Source organism: Lotus japonicus, chromosome 6 (assembly GCF_012489685.1).
Source record: "Lotus japonicus ecotype B-129 chromosome 6, LjGifu_v1.2".
Taxonomy (NCBI): Eukaryota; Viridiplantae; Streptophyta; class Magnoliopsida; order Fabales; family Fabaceae; genus Lotus; species Lotus japonicus.
In genome coordinates this window covers 2,776,177-2,803,523 of record NC_080046.1, presented here as the reverse complement: position 1 = coordinate 2,803,523, position 27,347 = coordinate 2,776,177, and the positions used below count along the sequence as shown (strand labels likewise).

General features: G+C 36.5%; 2 protein-coding genes across 3 annotated transcripts; both read right to left on the bottom strand.

Moving 5' to 3' along the window:
* Nucleotides 1–1,630: 1,630 nt before the first annotated feature.
* LOC130721934 (nuclear pore complex protein NUP1) lies at nt 1,631–9,721 on the bottom strand. 2 transcript variants are annotated; one of them, XM_057572520.1, is made up of 9 exons: nt 9,407–9,721; nt 8,415–8,464; nt 7,777–7,907; nt 6,795–6,990; nt 6,334–6,636; nt 6,168–6,254; nt 5,385–6,062; nt 4,168–4,817; nt 1,631–3,623 (listed from the first exon to the last, which is right to left on the bottom strand). In XM_057572520.1, the coding sequence occupies exons 1-9, from the start codon at nt 9,663–9,665 to the stop codon at nt 2,123–2,125; spliced, it is 3,855 nt and encodes a 1,284-aa protein (XP_057428503.1). In that variant the 5' UTR covers nt 9,666–9,721; the 3' UTR covers nt 1,631–2,122. The 2 variants fall into 2 exon arrangements, with proteins under 2 accessions (XP_057428503.1, XP_057428504.1); XM_057572521.1 differs by having other exon boundaries at nt 4,174–4,817.
* A 1,535-nt stretch (nt 9,722–11,256) lies between these two features.
* Nucleotides 11,257–19,776, bottom strand: LOC130722293 (calcium-dependent protein kinase 1). Its single transcript, XM_057572977.1, has 8 exons — nt 19,645–19,776; nt 18,255–19,145; nt 16,576–16,719; nt 16,288–16,440; nt 15,403–15,518; nt 15,035–15,202; nt 12,243–12,467; nt 11,257–11,670 (listed from the first exon to the last, which is right to left on the bottom strand). The coding sequence occupies exons 2-8, from the start codon at nt 19,069–19,071 to the stop codon at nt 11,548–11,550; spliced, it is 1,746 nt and encodes a 581-aa protein (XP_057428960.1). The 5' UTR covers nt 19,072–19,145; nt 19,645–19,776; the 3' UTR covers nt 11,257–11,547.
* Nucleotides 19,777–27,347: the final 7,571 nt, after the last annotated feature.

The following is a 27,347-nucleotide window of genomic DNA, read 5'->3' as shown; positions in this document are numbered from 1 at the left end:
TGTAGCATTTCATTAATAATAAAAAAAATTAAAATTAAAAGATTGTGCATTTGTTGTTAACATTTTTACATAAAAAATTAATAATTTTCGACATAAAAAAAATTAAGTTTTAGCATTTTTTTCTACATCTGAAAGTTAAATTGCGCTCGCCAGAGATTGATCCCTGGATCTTTCGCTCCCCAATCCATATGTCGCTCAGCTCTTACCACTTGAGTTATTCTTCGGGAACTAAGTTTTAGCATTTAATAAATTGTGCTTAACCTAATTAATTTTCAATTTTAATTTAATTGCTCACTTATTTATTAAATATCTTTCATAGTTAAAATTTTAATAAAAAATTCTAATTAAATATCGTCTTAGCTTCGGAGTTCGGAGTTCGGAGCCTTCTTGGGTTGTCTTTTTGCAGGCCAGTGCTTATATCAAACTGTGAAATTAATACATTGAATAAATCAGTCACTTTATAGATTGATTTTTTCTGTAAAATTATGGAAGCAAAAACCATTGAATAAATTAGTTAGTGAAAGTAGAACCCAGTATCTGGAATTAGTTTGTGTAGCCACAAATCAATACATAAAGTAGAACCCAGTATCTGGAATTAGTTTGTGTAGCCACAAATCAATACATAGCTGAAGAAGGTGCTGGGAACTAAACAGAGATGAACAAATTATCATTGATATCATTGTTTCCATTATACAGTAAGCTTATAATGAGTAATTCTACTAAATCTCTATTAACTAAACAAATTATCACCTATATCTTCCCATAGAAATCAACATTATATTGGATATGACACACCCCACTTTAAACACCCTATCATTATCTTTAACATAAATTTTCTTCATACTTCCATATTCTGATGCCTTGTTTTTCTTGATCAATAAAGCTTGCTTGGAAGCCTTTGCTCCAAAGAAAATCATGGTTAACTTTTGAGATACTTGGTCCAGAGTACGTCCAGTTAACTTGCAGCAAGATTCAAATAACAAGTCAAAATGCAAAACCAACATTATGGAAAAAGGAGAAACAATTACCATTATGTTTCATGAACCACATTCATGCATCTATTCTATTGTACTTCACCATGTTGTCATTGTTAGGATAAGGGTGCTCAGACATTGTTAGACTTTAAAAGGACAAACATATCAAAAGTCCCATATGCCCTCTTGTGAATAAGATCATTGGTTAATCTATGCACTCACATTCACAATAGAAAGGACAGGACGCAAGTATGTTAAACTAAAGATTCTATACAAGAATTATGCATATCACTCGGTGGTGACATTGCTGTGTAATCCATAGTTGTTACATTTTGACAGGATATGCCTGCAAACTTGTGTTCATCACGATTCACCTACAAAATATAAAATTGTAGCCCCAAGGAAACAAAATTAAGAGCTACAGTATGACCTCCATTGCAAGCCATCTTCCAACTCCTTCACCTTCGACAACATTTGCAGAATCGTGCTTGTGTTAATAGTTGTTCGAAGAGAAAGGAGAAACAGATTGCACAATGTTTTCACAGGCAGAAGGGGAATATCAAATATGAAGGACACCCTCTTGTACCATACAATTATCATTGTAAAACACCTATAGGATTTCCAAAATTGGGTCAAGAAAAATTACAAGCATATGATGATCACTCAACAAAAATGTCCATAGCAACATTCCTCTTGATAATAGTATTTTATAAACTTAACACATAGAGTACAGACAGTTCACTATCTAATCCATCAAAGTAGGGCATTGAATTATGACAACCAACTAAACCATAATTCATGCCGCCTATTATCTGCCTATGATACATGTAACAAATACATGGATTCCGTGAACATAACTGACCAAATCTCGATCTCCAATTGTGACCTAAAACCATTAAAAGTAAGCAGATGATGTTCTATCATATCCATACAAAATTGTGATAAATTAAGCCTTTGCATTGTATAAGAAGCAAAGAAAATGTGCGAATGATAAGCTTGCTGCTGGCATATGTTGTGATAGTGTCCCTTTCCAGATTGTTGAACAGCCAAATTCAGGAATCACTTACCTTTGAACTTATTAATCTGTTGCACTGATGAAAGGCGGACTGCAGCAGTGACATAAATAACCATTTCAATATACAATAGTCCTACTTCTTACGCTGCCTATGTTTAAGTTTCACAATCTTTCGACCAGATTTGTCACCACCACCACCAGTACCCAATGAGAAGCTCCCTCCAGCATTGAAGTCTAGACTTCCAGAAGCCTGAAATGGAGATGGATTCTGTTGAGCAATACTCTGTTGACCCCCAAACTGGAAAGGATTAGCTCCTGTTGGAGTGGATCCTCCTCCAAATACGAAGTTTGATTGAACTGGGGCAGACTGCTGACCAAATACAGGAGTCACAGGTGGAGTTGCTTGAACTGTGTCCTCAGCCATACTGTCCTCCATGCTCATCTGATCATTATTAACGGAAGTGGAACCAAATGCAAAAGCAGGACTAGGACTTCCAAAAGAAGGCAGCGTGTTGGTCGTAGCCACAGCTGAAGTGAATGAGAATTGAGGACCTGATGCACCAGTGGATGATCCAAACATCATGGGAGAATTGGTGGTAGCAACAGAAGGAGTGGTTGTTCCAAAGGAAAACCCTGAGGTGGATGAAGATGATGAACTAAAGGAAGTACCAAAGGGAGAAGACTTGCCAGGCTGCCAACTGGAAAGTCCAAATGAAGTAGAACTCGTACCATTATTGGAGTTAACAGGGTTGGCTCCCAATGAGGAAGCAGGGGAACTTTGTCCAGAAGTTGTACCAAAGTTAAAAATATTTGAGGCAGAACTTGCAGAAGGAAACAATGAACTCCCTGAAGAAACAGTTGTATTCCCAGTCAACCCAAATAACGAGGATGATGCAGATGAGCCAAAGGACACAGATTGAATCTGAGTGGAAGTTGCAAAACCACTAGTAGAAGAAGGTGCTAGAGTACCAAGGACAGACTCAGTTTTAGTGCCAACGACAGATCCCGGAGACTTGCTATTTACAGTTGTAGTTGCCGAAGAACTAAACCCAAAAGTACCATTCCCAGTACTTCCAACAGCAGAAGAGCTTCCAAAGGAAGTGCTGCCTAGATTACCAAATCCAGCATCCTGACTGCTCTTGGTTTCCACAGGTTCAGAGGATGGTACAGGTAAACTTGCTGACGGTGAAGGAGTGGATCCAAATTTGAAAAAGGAAGTTGTTGGAGATGAAGATTTCATCATTTGGGTGGAAGAACTGTTATTGCTGGATGCAAATATAGCAGGGCTGCTAGATGTCATGCCACTGCTAGTGGATGTTGCAGTGGCGCTGCTGCTTGCTGCAGGGGATGAGCTACTGAATATATTCTGACTTGTAAAATTATTAGTAGCCACAGATGGAAATGGAGAGGAAAATATAGGACTTGAAACAGCAGGCCCATTATTTTTATTTGAAACATTTCCAAAAGTAAAGATGCTTGTGGGTGATGTCAACAATGATGTTGATGCTGCAGAGGAGACAGCTGGTTCTGATGACCAAGCAGAGGATCCAGCAATTACAGTAGTCTTCGCATCAGCATTATCTGATTCACCAACTTTTGGCAATGAATCAACAGTACCAGCAACAGGAGTTGGGCTGCAAATGAAGGGCAGATTTAGCACATTGATTATTGCAATATCTCCTTCAATTTCATCTCAACAATGCATCAAATAAGAAAAATTATGATACAAAACAAAAATCAGTCAAATTGCAAAAGGTAAACAGGACAAAATTTCAAACTTATTGTAAATGAGACTATAAATTCAAAGTTCAACATAACAAAGAAAAAACTGTGATAAATTTGCTGAATCAACCAGTCTGTGACCCTCAAACTGTGAATGCAATATGTTTTGCAAATCAATCCACCACCAGAGAAATAAAAGGGAACCATGAAAGGTATTAGATAAAAGACACATAAGCTTATCATAGAAAACATGGGGGATTGTACATATTAGTTATGAAAGAAAAAAGGCATGCTCCCAATGAGATTAAATTTCAGCAACTGATTCTTTTTTCACAGACAAATACTCAACAGAACAAGAGGAACAGACACAAATCGTTTAGTAATCTAGAAAAATAACCTAAATGAGTAAAGAGTTATTTTGAGAGAAATTTTAAATGCAAGTCTTAGATTACATACACTGACCTGGTTGAGCATCTCAGATTTGAGTCAGAAGAAGCACCAAATTTGAAACCAGCAGAGTTACCACCAACTGGTGAAGAGAATACAAATGATGGGACTTGGGGAACATTGTCAACATTTTTGTTTATGCCAAAACTAACTAATGGAGCATCAGTACTTTGCTCCTTTGACAATGCAGCTTTCTCCAGACCAAGTACTGGACCTGATTTAATAGACTCTTTTGATGGAGCTTCAGCACCTGCGAGCTCTGTTGATGGAACAATTTTATTCCCAAAGGTAAACAGGGAAGGATTACCAACTGATCCGTTTTGCGAGGCAGACTTGTCAGAACCAAAAATTGTGTGTGTGGAAGCTTTAACTGCACCCGTAGTTGTCTCAACAGTAGTATCAGTAATAGATGAAGTTACTGAGGTCAGTGCATTGACCTTCCCATCAACTATAGATCCATCAGCAGTCCTAACATGAGGTTTACCATCTATTGAACTTTTGGATGGCATTTCTACAGAGGAACTACGGGGCATCCCCTGTACAGCTGTTTCAGCGGCAGAGTTATCGAACACAGCAGTAGACCCTGCTTCTTTCCCAGACGTAGAGAAAGGAGATACAGCTCCATTAGGATAAGCATCATCATCCAGCTCCAGAAAATCCTTTTGAGAGAGAGAAATGACAGTAAATAACATGATCTAAAATTAAATCATATTTCTCAATTGGAAACTCAACTCAAGTTTTTGTGTTAGAATTCAGGAATCAAAATCAAAAGTAATAATGAAACAAAAAATATTCCAGTAATTGCTTCAATCATCATTATGCAGGGCTAAATGGAGAAAGGCAAACAATTGCCATCAACATGGTTAAGGGCATTTTGTTTAAGATTAAAAAAGTGATTCTATGATACAACTTCTGTTTAAGCTTTTTTTGGAAGCTACTACGTCTAATTTCTAAGTTCTCAGAAAAGCACTAAAACAGATCTATTAAGGTTTTGCTAATTTTCAAAGAACTTACACAATCATAAGATTTATAAAATATGTATTTTAATATGAGAAACCCTTCATTCTTTAATAACTCAAACGAATGGGCCCTAATAGTACCACCTCTTCCCACAATGATATCAAACAATAATTCACATAAAGCCAAATATTAGAATAACATAAAATGAAGATAATACAGGAAACCATCAAACAAATAATAATTAAGGAAAATATCCAATCTCAAACCTCATGTGCACTCATATGGAATGCCCTCTTTTTCTGGGGAGGATAAGAAACAGGTTTTGTCACGGAAGAATCTCCAAATTTTACAGTAGACATATCTTGATTTCTTGTCACTGTAGCATCTGCATCAGTTGCAAAAGGAACTAATCCATGATCAGGAGAAACAACCTTTGATGGACCACTTTCAACCTTGTCAATCTTTGATAACTTTTTAGCACTAGCAGACAAATAGCCATGTGAGTCATCTATGTCACTATCTCGGATATTATTGAGCAATTTAGATGAATCTACTGTCTCCATACTTTGAAGAGCCTTTCCTCGCAACATGGATGGTGACAATTTTGTTGGAGATTTATCATTCATAGCTTGTAGCCTCATTTCTGATGATTTCTCATTAGGAGAAACCAATCTATCAAGTTGCTGCAGTATTTTTGAGGCTGTATCGCTAGATTTTGAGGGTATAGGAGGAAAGCTAGTACTAGGCATGGCATCATCAATATTTTCAGCTGACAATTTCATATGGCCATGCTTAACTTCACTCCTAGTTATAGATAGATGGCCTCCTGAATGAGGTGAGGTCAAGCCTTTAGATGACAGAAGATTAGACTTGTGACGGATTCGACGTACAGGACCAAAGAATCCTATATCATTGTCCAATACAGAACTTCTCCGTTTTAATGCCTGCAAAATTTGGGGAGGAAAAATGGAAAGATTCAGTAACACCCCTGTGAGTAAGTTCCTAAATACACAATGAAAGGATAGGACTATGATCACAAGTAAATATACCCCTTGTTTAGATCCAGAAAGCATATCATGATCCAATGCATACTGAGACGAAGATGAAAGTTCACCTTCAACTCCAACCCTAGCACTCTGTAAGACAGAGGAACCAGATATAAAATTTAACACCAAAAACATCATGATAAAAAATACCATTCAGTAAATGGAAAACCTTGAGTGTGGAGGCTGGATGAACTCTGGTATAAGGTGTTCGAGCCATACTATATATTGCTGATCTTCCACGAGATCTTGGGGGCACAAAACCATTCTCGTGAACCCTAGCAACGGTAGTAGTAGCCCTTGGCACAATTGACATAATAGGGGATTTATGAGCGAAGTGTTGGCTTTTTAGTAAATTAGGATCCTCCTTGGGCGGACTTCGCAAGCCTAACATTGATGGAGCTATCTTGGAAGGTCTGCTTCCCATGTAAGACTTTGCAAGCTCGGCAGGTGAAGCAACATCCTCAATAGAAACCTATACAGAGTATATGATTCTACATGTCAAATGGATCATGATAGGGGATAATTTCTCGTCCAGAACATACAAGCATACAAGCATACGCACACAATCACAGTCTCACACACACACACACACACATATATATATATCAAAGAGGAAGCAAACTGTCATACACTAGAGGTAACATATGGGGTTGAAACAAGATCACTTCCAATCCCATTTTCTAGCACAGGAGTTTGGGAATATTCTTCCTTTTGTTTACAAGGCAATGTTGAATCTGGTGGAACCACTTCTGTCCTCTTCCCTTCCCCAATAGGTGAATCCACAGTTCTTGAACGCAAGAGTTCTGTCAAATGATCAATCTCTGATCTGTGGAATAATAAACACATAACACATGGCATCAACAATAAGCTTCCACCAAGAAGGAATATAGTCAAAGAATACAGAACAACATGAACTTGATATGGACAAGGAAAAAGTAAATTGCAAGCTTGCAACAAGAACTTCAAAGGCTTCAACAAATTATTCAGGAAGTAAAATTACATAACAACTGCCACAAGCATGCCCCACCAGGTGGGCTCAACTATAGACCACATAATGACATGGCTCTCAATTAAAAATGAAACTGTATTGTTGTTCCTCAACCCACGTTATCAAGATTCAACTAAGTTATATGTCAGCAGCAGATTCCCCAACAAAACTTCGTACACAACTGAACAAGTCAACCAAAAATAGGTAATAAATAGATAACACAAATCAGGTACAAAAGGCATGCAAGGAGCAAATTCAAGTAAACACAAGTCACGGCGAAAGAATTCAAAATTTCAATCTTTCAGACTGTCTGTCGGAGTTGAGGGGCTCAAAAATAGTTAATGGCCATGCACAACATGGAATGTATTATTTATATAGGAACATATAAACATACATGTGCATATACGTTACATATATACACACACACACACACACACACATACATCTATGAGTTTATACAAATAACAAGCCTTCATAAAAAAATTCACTCTTTCAAGTTAAAAATTACATATTTACACCCAAAATTTGCTGGAAATAAGATTAATTAAATGTAGAAACTAAATACAGATCAAGCAACCCAAATGCTAGATCAGTGGTACCACATGCACATCATACAAAACATACCTAGTGAATGTCTTTTGCTTGAATAGTTTCTCAAGTTCAGTTAATCCACCTCCATCAGAACAGTTATTTTGAACACTACTTTCACCTACTACTTTTTGCTTGCCGTTGGATTCATTAGCAACCTGTTCCTCCTAATATAACAAACAAACAAAATATCAACGACAATAATAATAATAATAATAATGAAAGCAAAAACAAAATCAATGTAAAAAAGAAGGAAAATTACACAAGAAACTGCATAAGAAATATGGAAGTAAAGACCATCAAATCTTTCACTTATCTAAAAGAACAGAGGAGTTCCTAACCATGAGAATGATCAAACAAGGACTACAAGAAGCCCCATCAAACATGAAGTTATTTACTACTATTGTCTAATTTGATGTTACCAACCAAGAGAAATGCTAGCAACACTCTTTCTAACCCTCTCTTCGATTGATCAAAACTCATGTAGGGTCCACTAAATCATATTAAAAGCTGTGGTTAAGCAGAGGAATAACCAAGATATATTAGTAGCACTATGAAAACATAAAATGATACACGAGATGTTTCAAAATTCAAATACATGCTCATCACATCCAAAAAATTATCCCCAAAGAGATGCAAAAAGTGGGAAACATATCAGAAGCAAGCTTACTTACAGTGATAGCTGATTCCTGGTGATGATTTTCCCTCACTTCCGGAACTGTTTCTGTGTCATAAAGGAAAAACAATGAATCATGATATTCACTTTAACATCCGAGAAGACTAGCACAAAAAAAATTGAAAAGGATATAAAATTTGAAAAATCAGAGAAAAGCTACAACTAACAAGCTACCCATAGTATGTACCATTATGACAAATCACCACATTTTTATACCCAAAAGAAAAGAACCATGGCAAGCCCACCAAAAACCTTCATAGCCTTAGTGCTGAGGAACAACGTAATTAATGAAAATAAATTATACCATATTTATCAAGTTCTTCGAGAAAATGTTTTACACACTAACATCATATCGGGGTAGGATGACCAGTCCAACACTCTGCATCCAATTCATTCGTGCCACGCACCAACCCAAAGCTAATCCTAGCCTGTTCACTGTTCAGTAATGCAGTCCAATTTGATAACTATACACACACCTATCTCACTTCTTATAGGCTAGAGAGTGACTCAGATCCTGTTTGGTCCTAAAATTTCAATACAATATATAACAAGGATTTCTTAACCATTCACTTAGCCTTTTACCACAATCTACTGATCAGTATAGCACCCTCTAGCACTGCCCTGGCACACACAACTTACGACGAAAACATACAACACAAGTCTGGTTTTTTAGTAAACATCAGAACAGAGACATACTATCAGACAATTTCAAAATGTTCAACCTTTCAGAAACATAACATAACATCCTAAAAGACAAACTAAACTGAATTTGTTTTCGAAGCCATAACAACAACAATGTTAATTTAAACACCACCTTGCATGCCCTCAAAATTTAAGACATTGACATTATTAATTAGCAATAATAACACCGAAAGTGATCAATATTCTCACATTAAAAAACTACAAATAACAAATTCACATTAAAAATTTGAGAGAAAATGACAAAACTGAAAATTTGAAATAAATAAAAAAGGGAAAAGAAGAAGAAACCTGGAGGAGGAGGAGGAGGAGGTGCAGTGAGGCGGTTGCGGAAAACGGAGGAGAAGAGCCTGTTGGCGCTATAAGTGATGAGTCTCTGAGCGGGATCAACGAGCTTCGAGAGCCAACCGTTGTTCCTGGTAGGGTTTCTGAGCGCTGTCGGTGGACGATCGTACGGCGTCGTTTGGGTTCGCCGGAACGGTCTTTTGCGGAACTTACCGAACCCTCCGCCGCCGCCTTCGTAAGGGTTCTCTTCACGCGCCGTCGCCATGGGAGAGAGAACAACGGTACAGGATGTTCAAAATTGAGAGAACGTGGTGGAGCGTGAACAATTAGGGTTTTAATGGTAGAGGAAAAAAAAGTGAGGAGAATAAAAAATAAATTAAAATAAAAACAAAATAAATTCACTTTTTCCCCTCACTCTATTTGTTCTAAAAAATAATTCATGTAATGAAGGCATTCATCATTGAATGATTAAGTGATTTTTCAAAAAAAAAAAAAAGATTAAGTGATTTTTGGTTTTATGTTTTGAAAATTTTTAAAATCAAAATTAGTTTTGAGTTTTATGAATTTGGTTTTTGTTTTTTGTGGTTTTGAGTTTTAAAAACTAGTTGTCAATTTTGTAAATTCATAATAGTCACGATAATTATCAACTTTAAGAATTCACAACTATAGGTGATAGCAGCGACATGATAATGGAGGGGTCAAGTAGAGTTTTGATGCTACCTCGTACATTATGTGGTCATATGTTATTTATAATTTATGTTAAATTTCTCGTAGGGGTTTAAACTTTAGAAGCTATTTTACATACTAAAATTATTTTACGATACCTATTAAAGTTGTTTGGGTTCTTTGTTGTCGGATGATATTAAAGTAAACCGCTAGGATTGTGGCAGCAATAAAAGGAGACATCATACAAGCTTTCGTAAATTCAAAAAATGTGGTTCATTTTGTTAAAAAAAAATTGGTTAAATTAAATTTAGGGTGAGGAGATGGTGCCCCAATTTAAAGCAAGGAAACCTACTGGCTCAAAGAGCACTTACAAAAAACTTACATTTTCCTCATCCAATAGGATTGGTGATGCTTCGAACTTGGGATCTGCGAGGGACGAGACCTTGTTATGTTCCAATAGACCAACCATTCGAGGTTAGTCATTTTGTTAATTTGTATACCGCACTAAAAGGACATTGTGGAATGAAACGTGTATATTCAGCTTCCACATTTTAGACTGTAGAGCATAAAAAATAAAAGTAGCTTCTGCATTTTAGACTGTGATAGATAAAAACTCCTGAAGGTATTTTTTTAGGCGAGCTGAGATGGTGTATTTTTTTTAGTGTATGACCTGCATGTAGATGTGGAGAAAGCGTATTTAGTTTCCTTTTTGTTCACATAAAACCAACATTTGGGCCTAGAGGCTCAAGTTTTCTTTAATAGATAAATGTTAGTAAATTAGTCATCATAAGGGTTCGAACCCTGGACCATTCATCTCACCCAACCTTCACTTGAGCTCTCATTCGGGAACCCTAGAGGCTCAAGTGTTAATTATCTAAAATAAAAGAAACTCTAATAAACTAAAAGGATGCATCACCTTTCTTCATCTAAAACGTATACGCCTCCCTAGTACCATAATGTGGTGGTAGAGGCAACATCTTCACACACACCCCTTAACTATTTAGGGCCAATAATCATTACATAGCTCTATTTAGAGAATCAGAGAATGTAATAAGCGAGATTCTAGCATTCTATGACATTCATCTTAGAGAGATTGTTCCTTTCTCAAATAAGGATCACTATCATTTCTTAACAGTTAACAATAGCACCTCTCTTTCATCTCTTACATCACATTTCCTCATACTTCAGAGTATAAACTATGGCCAAGCCAAGCCACCACCGCAGGTGTTTGCATTCACTATTAATCCAATTGATAAATAATCAATTCCCTCTACAATAGTAAAACTCCATCAGGTATCTCTGTTCAATACATTCTCGTAATTACAAAATCCATTTATACTATAATTTTGACACAGGAAAAAAGAAAAAAAAAACTGCAGTAAAGAAAGGTCCAACTAGTCCCCATGAGATCAATTAAAGAAGGGGAAATAAGAGTGGACGTAAGGCAAGAAGAAAAAAATTCTCAATGAAGACAATGGAAATTATAATTTTAATGCCTCCCTGAAGCGAATGCTGAAGCTGTTTTCCAGGCCTTTCTTACCAACCAGAGAACGATTTCCTTTCTGCATCATATCCACAAATTCATTATAGTCTATGCGTCCATCCTGCATACGGAAACACAAAGTTGATATCAATCATAAATGTAAAGAAGCATCAAATTTTTACTAAAAGGTGTTCAATTATTGAGTAAAACATTGAACATAACACCCTGCATTCTTTTAATTGGGCTTGTTCACAATCCACACAAACAACCGAATATATGTATCAAGATGCAAAACTATGATGTCCAAACTGGATCAAAATCGTTCGTCCTCATTTCCTGTGCCATTTTTTTCCCATCAATAATAAGATTTTGCCATGTCAATAAAAAATACCCTTATAACCAGACTGTCAAAATTTCACAGATGGGACAGGAATATGAGACGGAAGATTTTAATCCATCCAAAATAAGTAGAAACAATGACGAAAACCATTTTCAACTGACAACGAATCTCTATGCATGGGGACCCTTCAGTGTATGGAGAAAAAGTTTCTAGAGAGAAATGCCAACAAAAGTTAATCAAGGGATGTCTTGAGCTTATGATATTAAAGAGAAGGTAGCTAGTAAGAATGAGCAAACCAAGTAATTCATTTGTGCTAAAGGAAAAGGAAGTGTACAGAATTGTAAACCACTAACATTATCTTGATCAATTTCCCCGATTATCTCCTCTAAGCGCACATCTTTTATGCCAAACTCATCACAAGCCTGCTGAAGTTCTTCCTGAGTAATAAATCCGCTTCCATCTTTATCAAAGTAATTAAAGGCTGCAAATAGGTGATCTTCTCTTTCAACCTTGTTAAGATGCAATGTAGCGGCAATGAATTCGGCATAATCAATGGTCCCACTGTTATCTATATCAGCCTACAGTTTCAAGTTATAGTAATACGTCAGAGATTTGAGTTAGCATATCAAACAATATACATCAATTTTTTTTACTATGAATCTATGATAGTTCTAAGAAACATCAAATCCCCTTCTTAGTTAACTATCCAGTGTGAGTGAATATGGTAAATCTTACTAATAACATCAAAGTTCATGACTTTGGCATCAGATATGTGAATGAAAAACAAATCATAGCATGTGGTGCTAGATGAAAATGTGTACTATAATTATCTTGAATGGCTGCAGCATGTGTAGGAGGATTGGAATGTAAGTCAGGGCAAAGAGGTTGTTGCCCCCAAAAATATAAGCAAGTAAAGCACCAACACAATCCAAATAACAAACTGTTTCCATGTCTAGTATTTTTCTGGAACAACACAAAGTCTGAACTTGTACACCTTTAAATATTTCTCCTCGGAAAAGTTATTTAATATTTATATATGACATTTCTAGAGTGATTTCTAAGCATTTTTGAGTTCTCATGCTTGTTCAAATATATTGATCCTAATGTATATAACCAAAATTTTGCTGGTTCAAAGATCAATGCCCAGCCAACCTCATTCAATGCCAGGGTTTGAATTTTGTTTATAATATGTTAGAGCTAACCTAAGCGTTCAATGTTGCTTGTCGTTGATCTAAATTTCCATCTTGTACTATTTTTTAGTATATATCTAAATGTACATGTCTATGCTGCCATAGATTTGGTAACCCAGCAGAAAAAATATACACATTTAGGTGTGTAATTGTCAGACCCAATTCATGTGTCATATTCTTGCCTATTCTTAAGGAACTATCCAAATCCATTCTGTGCAGTATTCCATTCCATGTCTGCCCACATGCTTTGACTGTACACCAAAGTTCTGAATATTTTAAATATAAGTCTGAGATTTCTTTCATGAATGTCATAAGGAATCCATGATGAGCTCCAATTCAGCTCAGACTAGAGTTCATATGATTTTTATCTATTTATGTATGGCTTAATTGCAACTTTGGTCCCCGACTTTTACCAATACTACGATTTTGGTCCCCCACCTAATTTAATTACATGGATGGTCCCCGACGTTGTAGGTCGTGTGCAACGTTAGTCCTACCGTTTATTTCTTAATGGAGGAGGCTTACGTGGACGTCCAATTGGAGAGAGAAAGGAGGTATGAGGAGAGAGGGAAGCACGTGAGTATCACGTGACCCTTATCTGAACCCATTATACTCAAACTCCTGACCTCCCTAGAACGAAGAAGGTAACACGATTTAGATCCCTAGGGTTTCAGATTTGGGTATAATGGGTTCATATAAGGTTCACATGATACTCACGTGCTTCCCTCTCTCCTCATACCTCATTTTTCTCTCCAACTAAACGTTCACGTAAGTCTCCTCCATTAAGAAATAAACGATAGGACTAACGTTGCACACGACCTACAACGTCGGGGACCATCCATGTAATTAAATTAGGTGGGGGACCAAAATCGTGGCATTGGTAAACGTCGAGGACCAAAGTTGCAATTAAGCCTTGTTTATTTTACATTTTCATCGACGCAACAGGAGAAAAAACACTTTCTAAGACACTTTTATATGAAACAAGTCTTTTTGCCATGTTTCAGACATCCCTTTGACATTTTTTAAGATAACTTATTAAAAATGACTCTGCCAACATCAAGTCAACAAATGAATAATTTCACGAAAGATTTTATGAAATTTTGTCAGGATAGTATTGTTGCTTGCAGTGCACCCAAATTAGAAAAATAAGTTATCCTTACCTGTTTTTCCTCTCCTGGCATAGCAACGGGGCGGGTCGAGGCGGGTATAGCTCTCCTCACATCCACCCATACTAAGAGCTGGCCGAGTTCGGGGAAACCCAGAGGAACCCATGTCCTCATTATTTTAATTTTTTTATTTAATCCTATTCATTTATATATAAATTTAAATAACTACATTTTAATTCAAAAAATATTTAAAAATAAGAAATTTAAGAATCATACATTTAGCAAAATTTGAGTTAAATATTGTTATTTTTCTACTATTTTAATTCAAGTTATATAATTATCATATCTGGGTGGGTTCGGGTGGGATATTAGCACCCCCAAACCCATCCCCATCACCGCTTCTTTGGGTTCATGTCGGAGTCGGCTCCGATCAAAGCTGGTTTTCACTGTCAAAGTCGGGGTTGGGGATATCCATGGGTTCGGATTTGATTTTCATGCCTGTTCCACTAAGTATTGTTCACCAGTGTCAAAAATGCCTCCTCCCATTGAAATGATAACTTAATATAGACAGCCTCATTTAAAATTACAAATTAGGACTTAAAAAGATATTAACGAAGAATCGCTAATTAATGTATTATGAATTTATGATCAAGCCATTCTTCTAGGATGGCAGATCTAACTGTTAAGGGGAAGAAATTTATGCCAAAATGAACTGTAAGACTTAAGACCTAGTTTAAATATAGAAAGCTTAACAATTATAAAGATTTTCACTTATCATTCATTCCGTTTGTCATCGTCTAATAATAACACTTGTTTCTATTTTATACCAATGCTTAGAATGATACTTACCGCTTGCATTAAATCATAAATTTCTGACTCATTTAGATTAGCGCCCACTCTTTTCAAACCAGCTTTAAGTTCCTCAAAGGTGATTTGACCACTATTGTCTGCATCTATCATCTTAAACATTTCTTTCAAGCCAGCTATTTCTTCTTCAGATAAGGTCTCTGCAATAATCTGAAAACGCAAAGGATAATGAAATGAGAAGGTGCAAATAATATAAAATCTCATTTTCAACTTGCATCGAAATATCCGTAATAAGACTTCCAATTCTAATCTAACACATTTATTATAGGTATCTTGGTACTCAATTTCATGGATATCAAGTTCGAATCATATATCAAATAACTTCGAAGCTTCCACATCCAGATACTTACTATAAGAGCCATTTTTTTAAGCTTGTTCATAGCAGAAAATTGCTTCAAGCGACTTAAGACAGCAGAATCAAGTGGCTTGTCAGGAGCTACACCATCAACTTGAATCCAAGGATGACCTGCAGGAAATTAAACATCTATAAGCTACAAAGGAAAAAAGAAGTGTCATGGAATGCCATATTACTCCAAATCTGGTAATGATAATTGGAAATAATTTGTCCAAACAACTGGCTTGGGCTTTCCCATAAAGCATAGAAATGGTTAAAATCCACAAGATCACGGAAGAGATATCATTCTTCCACTATTATTCATTAAGGAGAAGCTCAATCAATCTTGTGATATAAATAGGACAAGCAATCCACACACAAACATCATATATTGCAGTGACATTAAAAGAATGTTAAAATGAGCACTTGATCTAGATGTACTATAATGTCAAATCTTTTAGACTTCCTTTTACAATACAAACAGCACTATGAACAATCAGAATGCACCATTGACACGCAAAAGAAATAGTAGACCATGTCAAGAGCATGGCTTAGGAAGGTAAATCAAGGCTTAATACTCAAAAATATGTTTTAATAATTACCATTTCTTGAGGTAACTTAGACTTTTCAATGTTAAAGTATACAAGACTTCTGTGCTGAGAATCATAAAAGGCAAATGTTTGCGAACATAGCCGGTTTCCCCAGGCAGAAGTCTTGTAGCTATTTTACATAGCTTGGTAGAAGACCTTTTCTTCATGAGTGACTAACATCAACTTCATAGCAAGTTTTTGCAAAGCCACAAAATTTGACATCAGTATTGCTCAACAAACTCCCATATCCTTGCACAAACCAAATAATGCCAAGATAATCACTAAAAATAAACTAGTAAAAACGTATTTACATAATACTTGATGTGCAGTCAGCCGCCTCCTAGGGTCACGAACAAGCATTTTCCTTACTAAATCTTTTGCACTTTCAGAAATTGCAGGCCAGGGATCTGAAGAGAAGTCAAGATCACCATGCAGAACCTGTTCAAATATTCCTTGTTCACTTTCTGCACAACCATTATAAGCATACGAAGAGGGAAGGGAAATTAATAATCAGAAAATTATGAGCATAAATTTACGAGAATCAGAGAATGAAGATTAAAATTACAATTTTCAAATAAATCCATAGGATCCGATCTCACCTGCCCAGAATGGAGGTACTCCACTCAAAAGAATGTAAAGGATAACTCCAGCACTCCACACATCTGCTTCAGGACCATAACGCTTCCGCAATACTTCTGGAGCAACATAATAAGGGCTGCCAACCACATCATTAAATATATCACCTGTAAGCAAAATATAATCAGTTTTTCGCCAAGGTATTAATTTACTTCTTCAAATTGTATGAAGCTTAAGTTAAAAAATGTACAAGTTAATCACATAGTGAAACCAGTACAATACATGAAACCCGATAAAGTATATATGTTAAAAATAAGATTTTCAATGTATATGATTTTATTGTCACATCATATATGGTTAGGATCCAATTGCAAGGTATGGGAGTTCCCATCCGAAGTATGGGATTCTGGAGTGAGGTTCAAGGCTTTAGGCTCTCCAACTACAACAGCTAGCTTTTGTGGGGTGGTTCTCTGATAGGAAACTGCATGAACAGTACTCGTGAACAGTAGCAGTTAGGAAGTTATTATTTAATTTATTAGTTGGGTAATTTTATGATTAAAGCAGTTAGGTAACTGCTATGGTTTGAATTTAAATAATATAAGAGTGGTTATAAATAGGAGTTGTATCTTCTGTTAGGATTATTCAGAAGTTGTGTGTTATGGTGGGAGAGTCTGGACTCTCAAATTCCAGAACTAGGAGAGGCTGGCTCTCGAAAACCAGCACTTGTATAATTATTCTATAATATAATTCTCTGTTCCTATCATTCTCCCGAGATTCTTATTATTTGGTGTCAAAGTCTTTCACCATGTATCTCAGCCGCAAGCAAGTGGCGCGATGCCAGCATTCAGTGTTCACCAAAGATTCTTATCATCATATACACTAAAAATAAATGAAGAAAGAATTGGAAAATAACAGCAGCTTAGATCCACCACCAACTGTATAGTTACAGTATACACAAGTCCACTTAGATGAATATCTACAAAGTGGCAGAATTAACAGTATAAATCAAAGGCACGCACATGACACATCCCATATAGAACTCAAAACTAGATACATAGCCTATTAAAAAAATTCTCTCCCAGAGTCCCAGGAACATAAGGAACAGTCATAACTCATACCTAATGAGTACATCAATACTAATAAGGACTTACTATTATTCCTAGTATCATAGAATATAGAAGATGAAAAAATCTTCAAAACTTCAAAGATATTCAAAGTCGAAGAGAACTACCAAGGCTTTTGGAAACTAAAAAGTCTATAGGACAAAAACACTTAGGAAGTTCATACACGACAATAGTAATGCATTGCGTATTCGCAAATTCCAAGCACCTTAAATTACTAATCCAGTTTAATGAAGCATATGTCATATAAAAGATTCAGCATATCATGAAATTCAAGAGATGATTGAAGCCTTGAGACCAAATTCAGCTGCCGATGATATCTCCATCCCCACCCATGCTCCCTTTCTGTACATACAAAAAAATCATGGAAAGCTACAATTTTGGTCTCAAGATATGCCTTTTCTCAATTTTTGCGGCTCAACTTTTAATTTTATACATTGGGCCTTTACAAATGTTTTAATTCATATGCGTGTATGCATTTTTACGTTAAATTTGTAGATCTTGCACCCTAAATATGAGATAAACTCAAACTTTACACTTTTAGTCGTAATACTATAGTATGTATGAGCATCAGAAAATACCTGGCTTAAAGAATACAGATAACCCAAAGTCAATGGTTTTTAGAAGTGAATCCTCATGCTGATTGACAAAGAGAAAATTCTCCGGTTTAAGGTCTCTATGCATCACACTTAGAGAATGACAAGCTTCCACGACCCCAACTATAGTCCTAGTAAGTTCAGCTGCCTTTCTTTCAGTATAATGCCCACGCTGAATGATCCGATCAAAAAGCTCACCACCAGCACATAATTCCATCACAACATGGACAGCCACCGCATCCTCATAAGCACCTTTGATGGAAATTACATTGGGATTCCCAGACAAATGGTGCATTATCTGAATTTCTCTTCTCACATCCTCAACATCGTCATCTGCTACCAGCTTCCTCTTCGCGATAGACTTACAGGCATACTCATGACCGGTAGCCTTCTCCACACACAAGAATGTTGTCCCGAACTGACCCTGTCCCAGTTTCCTCCCTAGCTTGAAGAATTCCTTGAAATTCTCTGTTTCTCTCTGTAACACAGAATCAACGCGAAGTCCTGCACTGGAAACTCTCTTCACAGAAGTAGGTCTCTTTGGTTTATTCTTCTCCTTTTCCGGTTCCGGTTCTGTTTCTGATTTCGTCTTTTGCACTGCTTCCGGTTTCGGCATAGTGATCTGCTCAGGAGGTTTGCTTTGGACAGGCAAGGGTGATTCAGGCTCATTAGCTGTTCCCTCATTTACAGATCCTCTAGTAGACACAGATCCTTCAGGCGCTTCGGACCGCCAAATTGCTTGAGAAACTGAATGAAAAATACCATTCTTCGAAATGCTAGGACCAACACAAGTGTTCCCCATATTGCTTCACACTAAATTATTTTCTGCTGCCAATTGCTCAACTTTCATCACTTGGATCTAAAAGCCTACATCATCTGTTAACACAAGATCTGAACATGAATTTCAAATCCTTGATAGTGTACATATAAGTCAAACCCCATATATATATATTGTATCAAAAACTTGCTAAAAGCAAGAAATCCAAAGATTCATCATCATCCAAAAAAAGAGTGATATGTGGTTGGACTAGAGAAAGGTGCTTTTTATCAAAATAAAAAATAGTTTACAAAAATTTGATTGCTAATGATAAATCAGCAAAACTTTACTGACAAAAAAAGGGGGTGGGGGGAATGCTAAATATTTAAAAATTGGTAAAAGGGTCATACAATGAACAACCAGGTAATTAAGTGAAGAAAGAATCCAAATTTAATGAATTTTAAGAACACCCCTTGAAAAATAATGAATCAAAGGAGCATAAATCAGACATTGAAAAGGCAAAAAATGAAGGTCAAGAAAATAGAAAGATTCAAGAAGCAAACAGAAAATGAAGTTGAAGAATGAAGCATAAGAGAGTTGAAGAACCTTTGAGTTTACCTGGTCAGTTCTGGTGGACGAATGGCATAGACATAGATAGAAATGCTTAAGCTTGTGTTTTTTTCTGGAACCGGTTTGGTTTTGTTTGGTGGTCAAGGGTAGACTCTATGCTTCCACTTTAGTTCGTTTTCGATTATTTCCAAGTTAACTACTCAGTATTATTTCTTTCCATTTATTCTTTCACAAGACCATTTTTTTAAAAAACATAAATCAATACTCTTTTAAAATTCTAAATAAATGATATAGAAAAAAAAAAATCTCTTTAAGCAAACAAATAGTATATTCATAAAAAAGTTAAAGTTTTTTTTTGAACTAAAAAAAAAAAGTTAAAAGGTTAATAAGGAACGGATGGTGGAGTGGATTTTTATACACTTTTCTTTTTCAACACTATCTTTTATTAGGTAAAGTTTTATATTATATCAACTGTATTAAATAATTTGAACCCATAATTTATTAATTAGATTAGATTCTCATATAATTTTAAGGACAAAAAAGATTCTCATATAATTTTATTTAATAAAAATATTTAAAAAGATTTTTGCAAATTTAAAATGATAAGGACTTTACGTTCAAAAAAAAAATGATAGGGACTTTTAAACAATAACAACAGGTTGCCAAATTATAATTATAATTATTTTGTAAAACACATATGTTAATAAAGATTGATGTACATCCACCATAAAATAAGAGATAAGTGATATGAGATGCAATTGTAAAAAAGAGGGAGAAAATATTTCGTAAAGTGTATGTACTATTTAGCATTATATGTCTTATTATTGCATATATGCACGCACATTTTACGGCTACCAGTTAATCAGTGGTGATACCTAAACCATAGTGGGTGTTTGGACTTTGGACACCCACTTTTGTGGCGGGTTTCACAAAAGTGGGTGTTTGAAACCGCCACAAACATAAGTGTCTAAGATGTTCGCCACTATAGAGTAGTCCACGAATATTTCTTACCAGTTAATTGTTCAAAGAAAAACAATTATATGTAGATCTCAAAATAACAAGTTGCATTTGAAAAATATAGATTTAGTATATGCACAAACAAATAAAGACAATATTTCTATTATCATATTAATTATTAATTTTTGAATTAAGAAACAACCTGACTTGACTTGTTCACGACAGGACACTCTTGGATTTGGAGCAAATGGAACATAAAAAGGAAATTGTCTTTCTTTTTCCGCAATTCTTGTCATAATATTGAAGGACACAGCACAATCCAGCATGCATGTTCAATTCGTGCAACTAAATGGGGGTATACGCGTTTCTGGTCCGAATGAATGAATATACGATATCCGGATTTTTCGGGTTTGTCTGTTTTCTCCTCCTTGTTTATGTTTTGTGGGACCACTTCCAATACCAAGAAAAGGAAACTAAAGTTTTTCTATTAGGGCCGTGACCCTTTATTTTTGAAATGGGCCGTGACCCATCTTTCTCTTGTAAAAGTGACAAACAAAAAACCTCCTAAAAGTGAATATGTGACAACAAAAAAACCTAAAATATGTTGCAACAGTGAGTGCAACAGAGGAAGAAAACGAGATTGAAACTTTTGTGGGTCCTTGATCTTTGTCCAAAAACAATCAACTCTTGTGGGAAGAAGAACAGTGACACTGACAGACATAGGAGTTTGTGGCACACCATTCGTACTCCGTTTAAGCTCAAATTTGAGTATGTTATTTCTGTCACAAAAGCTCATTATTTTGATGTACTTTGTTTGAGTTTTCACCTTCTCTATTATATGTGGTAATGTGTTTTTTTTTTGGATTTTATTGTGTCTGTTTCCACTTTTGAAGGTGATGATTTAGATGTCTCTAGTGATGTTAGTGTTGTTAGGAAGACATTATTTTGTAAGCATTATTTTTTATAATTGATGTTTCTGGTTTGTATTCGCCGTTTTTTATGATCTCACATTGAGATCACGTTAAAAATTCATTGTGTCTCTACTTTGCTTTATTATCTCTATTGTTGTCACTATTGGTATTGGATTTGTTGCAAGTTTTCGAGTTCAAATTCTCACAAGAGAAGAAAATGAGTTTTTGTACTTCTAACTTTTCGCTGCATGTTGTATTACCAACAATCAAATCTATTAATCACGAGAGAAAATGGAGAAACCAGCAATTTAGTGGGTGTGGGTTGGCTATCCAGCCCACGTTCACTAGCGGGCCAAGTGAAACCCTTTTTCATAGCATGTATGGACCCAGTTGAGCAAGAGACATACATTCAAGGAACTAGATAGTTCGACCTTTGCACCTGCAAATAGAGAAGATAAAAGTGATATTGCTAAGAGAACCATTGTAGGTAGGATAATATGTTTTAGTTTTGAACAAGAATGCTATGAAATATATTATTATTTATTGCTCTGGGTCAACCCATAAGGAATGCAAATGATAGATACGTTAGTCAATAAGTTAATGTTCACATTTAAAGAGGAGGAAACAACCAGAAGAGCATTGGCAGATAATGAGCCACTTGACGAGCTAACAATTGGACACCACATATATCTATTTTTGAAGTTAACTAGGATTTGGTAGCTTTCTTGGCACAATTTAATGGACTACCTCTTGATAAAAAGTCTACAAAAAATGCTGTCGAAATAGATAATATGACAGGGGAAGTTGTTACGATAGAAAACCCTAAACTGAGGGTAAGGATCCACACTAATATCATTAAAATCTTTACCCACTAGGTTATGGGTCCCCCAAGAAGAATCTACCCCAAGGCATGAGTTATGATGATAAAGCATGAGAAACTATAGGAGTTTTGTTTTAAATGTGGTATCGTTGGTCATGAACAAAAGATGTGCTATGTTGTAAGAGGGTCATATGTCAGCTGGTAACCTACACCTCCTGAAGTACAATACTAACTTGGGAGTTTCGCTTGCTGAATCCCTATCATTTATCAAGAATTGATAGGGAATATGCAATGAGTGGAAGCAAGATGTCTAAGGTTGACTACGAGGAACATGGTGTATATGCTGACAGCCATAACAAAATCAGACACAACTCGAGGTTGAGTTTTCCGAAAAAAGAAGTTGGTGTCCAATCCAACAAATTTGTAATTAAGTTGACAACTCAAATTGTCAGAAAAGAAATCTCACAGCAGACAAAAACTTGCAATCTAACTATCTCATAGTTATCTCACTAATAGAATCTTTTTTTAAGTGGTTCATTCAATTAAGAATAAACGAGTCATTGAGGCCAATACATCAGATTGAACTAAGCCAATAAAAACTGGAGGAACCTCCTCAATCCACATAGAATCACCCAGACTAAAGGAAGCCTTAGCTAAAGCGTTAGCGATAATATTACTCCTCGTCCGATGAACAAAAAAGAAATAAAAAACATCAAAGTTTGAAAACAACAAAAGACAATCATTAAGGAATGGTAGCTAAAATAGAAGAACCACCACCATGCCTCTAGGCATCAAACAACGCAAGACAGTCGGTCTCCACATAGATTATGTGAAAGCAAAGGTCCATTGCCAAGGAGGAAGTCCATCGAAGGGAAAGGGCCTCAACAAGAGGTGACGAAACAGGCCCAACAAGACAGGTTGCAACAGCTAAGATGTCGCCATTGTTGTTGCGTGCAATCATTCCAAACCCGATGTCTTGTCTGCAACATTGCGGCATCGAAATTGAGCTTGAAAATGCCCACACAAGAATGCTCCCAAACGCTGAGGATATGCTCTGAAGAGGAAGGAATGAACCTGAAAATCAACTCATTTTGCTCATGCCATATGGCATAGAAAAGGGTGAAGGAAAAACCACTATCATTTCATAGGGCCTACAACCTGCAAAGAAATAAACTAGAAAGTTTCGCAAAGAGCATTCAGAATCAAACATCAAATCCAGGAGGCTCGCGAACCAGATTGGGCGAGTCTAGTGCCGTCTCAAGCAATATTGAGGCCTAAAGCGAACTCTAAGAATTGGGCCTTTATAAAATTAATTAATTTTATATAAATAATTTAAATAAAATTTATTTTCGGGCTTTTTGAGATGCAAAATCGTTTATTAAATTATCATAATCGATTCTTTTAAAGTTTATTTTCCAATAGATAATAAAGTCAACTCATTTAATCTTTGCTGAGATATTGTTGATCTTATATATGATTTTATTAATTTTAATTTTGAAAAAGTATGTTTCGCATAAGTAACACTTACAAGAATTGTTATATTATTCTATAAGCAATATATGCATTTGGGAAAGAATCAATTCTTTTTTACATAATTAAGTATGTCAATTGGTGTATCATTTTCTACATGTGTAATTTCTTTTAAGATATTTAGTTATGTAAATAAATCCAGTCTATCAATAGTTGAGTTTTCATTAGGTTTTAATGAACGTTCAAGATTAAGACGAATTCAAAGAGATCAAATGAAAGGTCACACTCCTCTTCTACTTTTTATCAATTCAAAATACTCAATAAATTGAATTTAATTAAAAATTAATGTTGCATTTAATAGATTCATTCTTTTAGGCACTCAATATGTTATTTAATTTGTCTATTTTTGGATAATTTACTTTGAAATATATACTAGTTTGTTTTAAAAAACAATTGGGGCCTAAAAAATGTTGGGGCCTAAAGCGAGGGCTTTACTGGCTTAAGGGTTGAGACGGCCCTGGGCGAGTCATTACAAGTTACATGATAAATTTTAAAGGATAGAACTTGGATGCAACTTTTGCCAAACGAGAAGATCAGCCACTCATTTTCTTTGTGTTTGTAATTCTTTTAATGTTTATAATTTCCCTCGTACACATTTTATCTAAGGTGCCATCGATCTTGTAACTTTTGTCCAATTATAATTAATTGACATATCATATTTTTTTATTGAGATATCAAAACTTTTTTGGTAAAACTGGAAAGAAGCAACAATGATATATACACACCTCATTTTCAAAACACTTCATAATTTTTATTTCTATCTCTCTTCTCTTATCATTTATCATATCGCATATGTACTGTTATTGGGCTTACAATATTTGTATCAGGTGGGCTTACCGAATTTGTACTATTGGTCCAGGCGACCCATGACCCGAACGGGTCAAAACTTCATAATATATAAAGAGGACACCGCCCATGCGGTGGGGGATCCAACACTTTTTTACTCATTTGCTATCTTGTCATTTTCTACTTTTTTTGCTTAATTGCTTAGCCCTGACTGGAGATTTAGACCGGAACATTGGCGCCCACCGTGGGGCCGAGGAATTCAATCCTAGGCTTCAAACTCACTGAAAATGGTGAATCGATCTGGAGCAAACGGAAGGGACAATCATGTTAACCATGAAAATGTTCAGCCCGACATTTTGCAACAGATCATGGCGGATCTAACTGATCTTCGTCAACACAATCAACAACTGCAAACTCAACTTGCTGAGATCAACCAAGATCGGGGCTTGCATGAGGGCGATCGTAGAATGGCAGAGATGGTGGTAGATTTCCAACCGTTCACAGAAGACATTGCAAACACAACCGTTCCAGATAATTTGAAGACTTTGGTTCTTGATTCTTATTACGGAGATTCTGACCCCAAGGATCATTTGGTGTATTTCAACACCAAGATGGTTATTGTGGGCGCTTCAGATGCTCTGAAGTGTAAAATGCTTCCTTCAACTCTTAAGAAGTCAGCAATGACTTGGTTTACAACGCTTCCACCGCGTTCAATTGCAGGGTTCATGGATTTATCAGCGAAATTCTTGTCCCAATTTTCAACTAGTCGCGCCCAAAAAGTGACTCCAGCAGCCTTGTTTAATTTGCAACAGAGGCATAATGAAAGCCTTCAATCCTTTATGGGGCGTTTCAATCAATTGTCCGTGCATTTGGAGGATAAAATGCCTGAAATTTGCATTGCGGCTTTTGAATTGGGTCTTCAATCAGGAAGTTTGAACAGTAGTTTGAGTCGTAAGCCCGTGTAGACAATGGCGGAGTTGCGAAGCAGGGTACAGGGTTTCATTCGGGAGGAGCAAAGTGATCGCAAAAAGAGAAACCGTAAGAGTGCGGCGGTAACTGGCCAACAACAGCAGTTAGATTCGAAAAAGGCGGTGGTTAATGATCAGCGTTCGGGCGGAGCGGTTACAAAAGGAGAGAGAGGTTACAATAATTCAAGTCGTTTTGATAACCGCTCTAATTTTCGCAATCGTGCTCATCCTTATGGAAATCGCGGTTATGGATCGATGACGTGGACCAGAAACCAACAAGACAGGTCGACCCCACTCGCGGTTACTTTAACTGAAGCATTGCACATGTGTCTGGAGGAGAACACAATTCGTTTTCCTAAACAACCAAAACGCCCACCAGGCAACGTGGACAGGAGTAAGTGGTGTGAGTACCACCGAATCGCGGGACACAATACAGATGATTGTTTTACCCTAAAGAAAGAGATTGAGGCCTTAATAAAAGCAGGCTACATGCGTCAGCTGGATGGGCGAAAAGAGTCAGAGGGAGCTGGAACCTCAACGAAGCGTGATGATACAGGGAAGGAAATTGAAGAGTCTGAATCAAAGAAGCAAGCTGGAGGTGAAACTAAAGGGCGCATTCATTCTATATTTGGAGGATTTCGAGGAGGAGGTATGACTAATTCTTCAAGGAAAAGGTATGTCCATTCCATTAATGCTGTCTATACAAACGATTGGGGAAGCTGGGGAATCAATCAGCCCGATATTACATTTACTGTTAGAGATTTTGAGGGAGTACAGCCTCATGAAGATGATCCCATTGTGGTAATGTTAAAAGTTGCTGATTACGAAATTGGGAGGGTACTGTTGGATCAAGGGAGTTCTGCAGATTTGATATATGGCGATGCATTTGAAAAGTTAGGGCTTACGGAAACTGATCTGTTACCGTATGATGGGGCGTTAGTTGGTTTTTCAGGTGAGAGGGTATTTGTTAGAGGATATATGGAGCTAAATACTGTGTTTGGTGAAGGTAAAAATGAGAAAGCTTTTGCTATTAAGTTTCTTGTGGTACAGTGTACATCGCCGTATAATGTGCTTATTGGAAGACCATCGCTCAACAAGCTTGGGGCGATTATTTCAACAAGACATTTAACAGTTAAGTATCCATTGGATAAGGGCGGAGTTGGAACTTTGAAGGCTGATCAGGTGGTTGCTAGGAAGTGCTATTCTGACAGTTTCAAGCAGTATGGTCACATGGGGAAAAGAGCAGTGAAGGAGGGACATAGAGTTTTTGGAGTTGATGTTGAACAAGATGAGGTTAGTTTGGACCCGAGAGAGGGTTTTTCAGATTTCAAGGTGACCCCGGAAGAGGAAACAAAGACAGTGAAGGTGGGCGAAAGGAATTTGAAAGTTGGGGTAAATTTAACTTTAATTCAGGAAGGCAGACTGGTGCAATTGTTAGCTGAGAACATGGATTTGTTTGCTTGGAGTGCACGCGATCTTCCAGGAATTGATCCAGAGTTCATTTGCCACAAATTGGCATTGAACCCTGGTGTGAAGCCGATCGCCCAGTTGAAGCGTAAAATGGGCGAAGAGAAAACACTGGAGGTGAAAACAGAAACTAACAAGTTAATTGATGCAGGTTTTATAAGGGAAGTGAAGTATCCTACTTGGTTGGCTAACGTTGTCATGGTCAAGAAGAGTAATGGAAAGTGGCGAATGTGCACAGATTATACGGATTTAAACAAGCACTGCCCAAAGGATTCATACCCATTGACAAACATAGATAAGTTGGTGGATCGG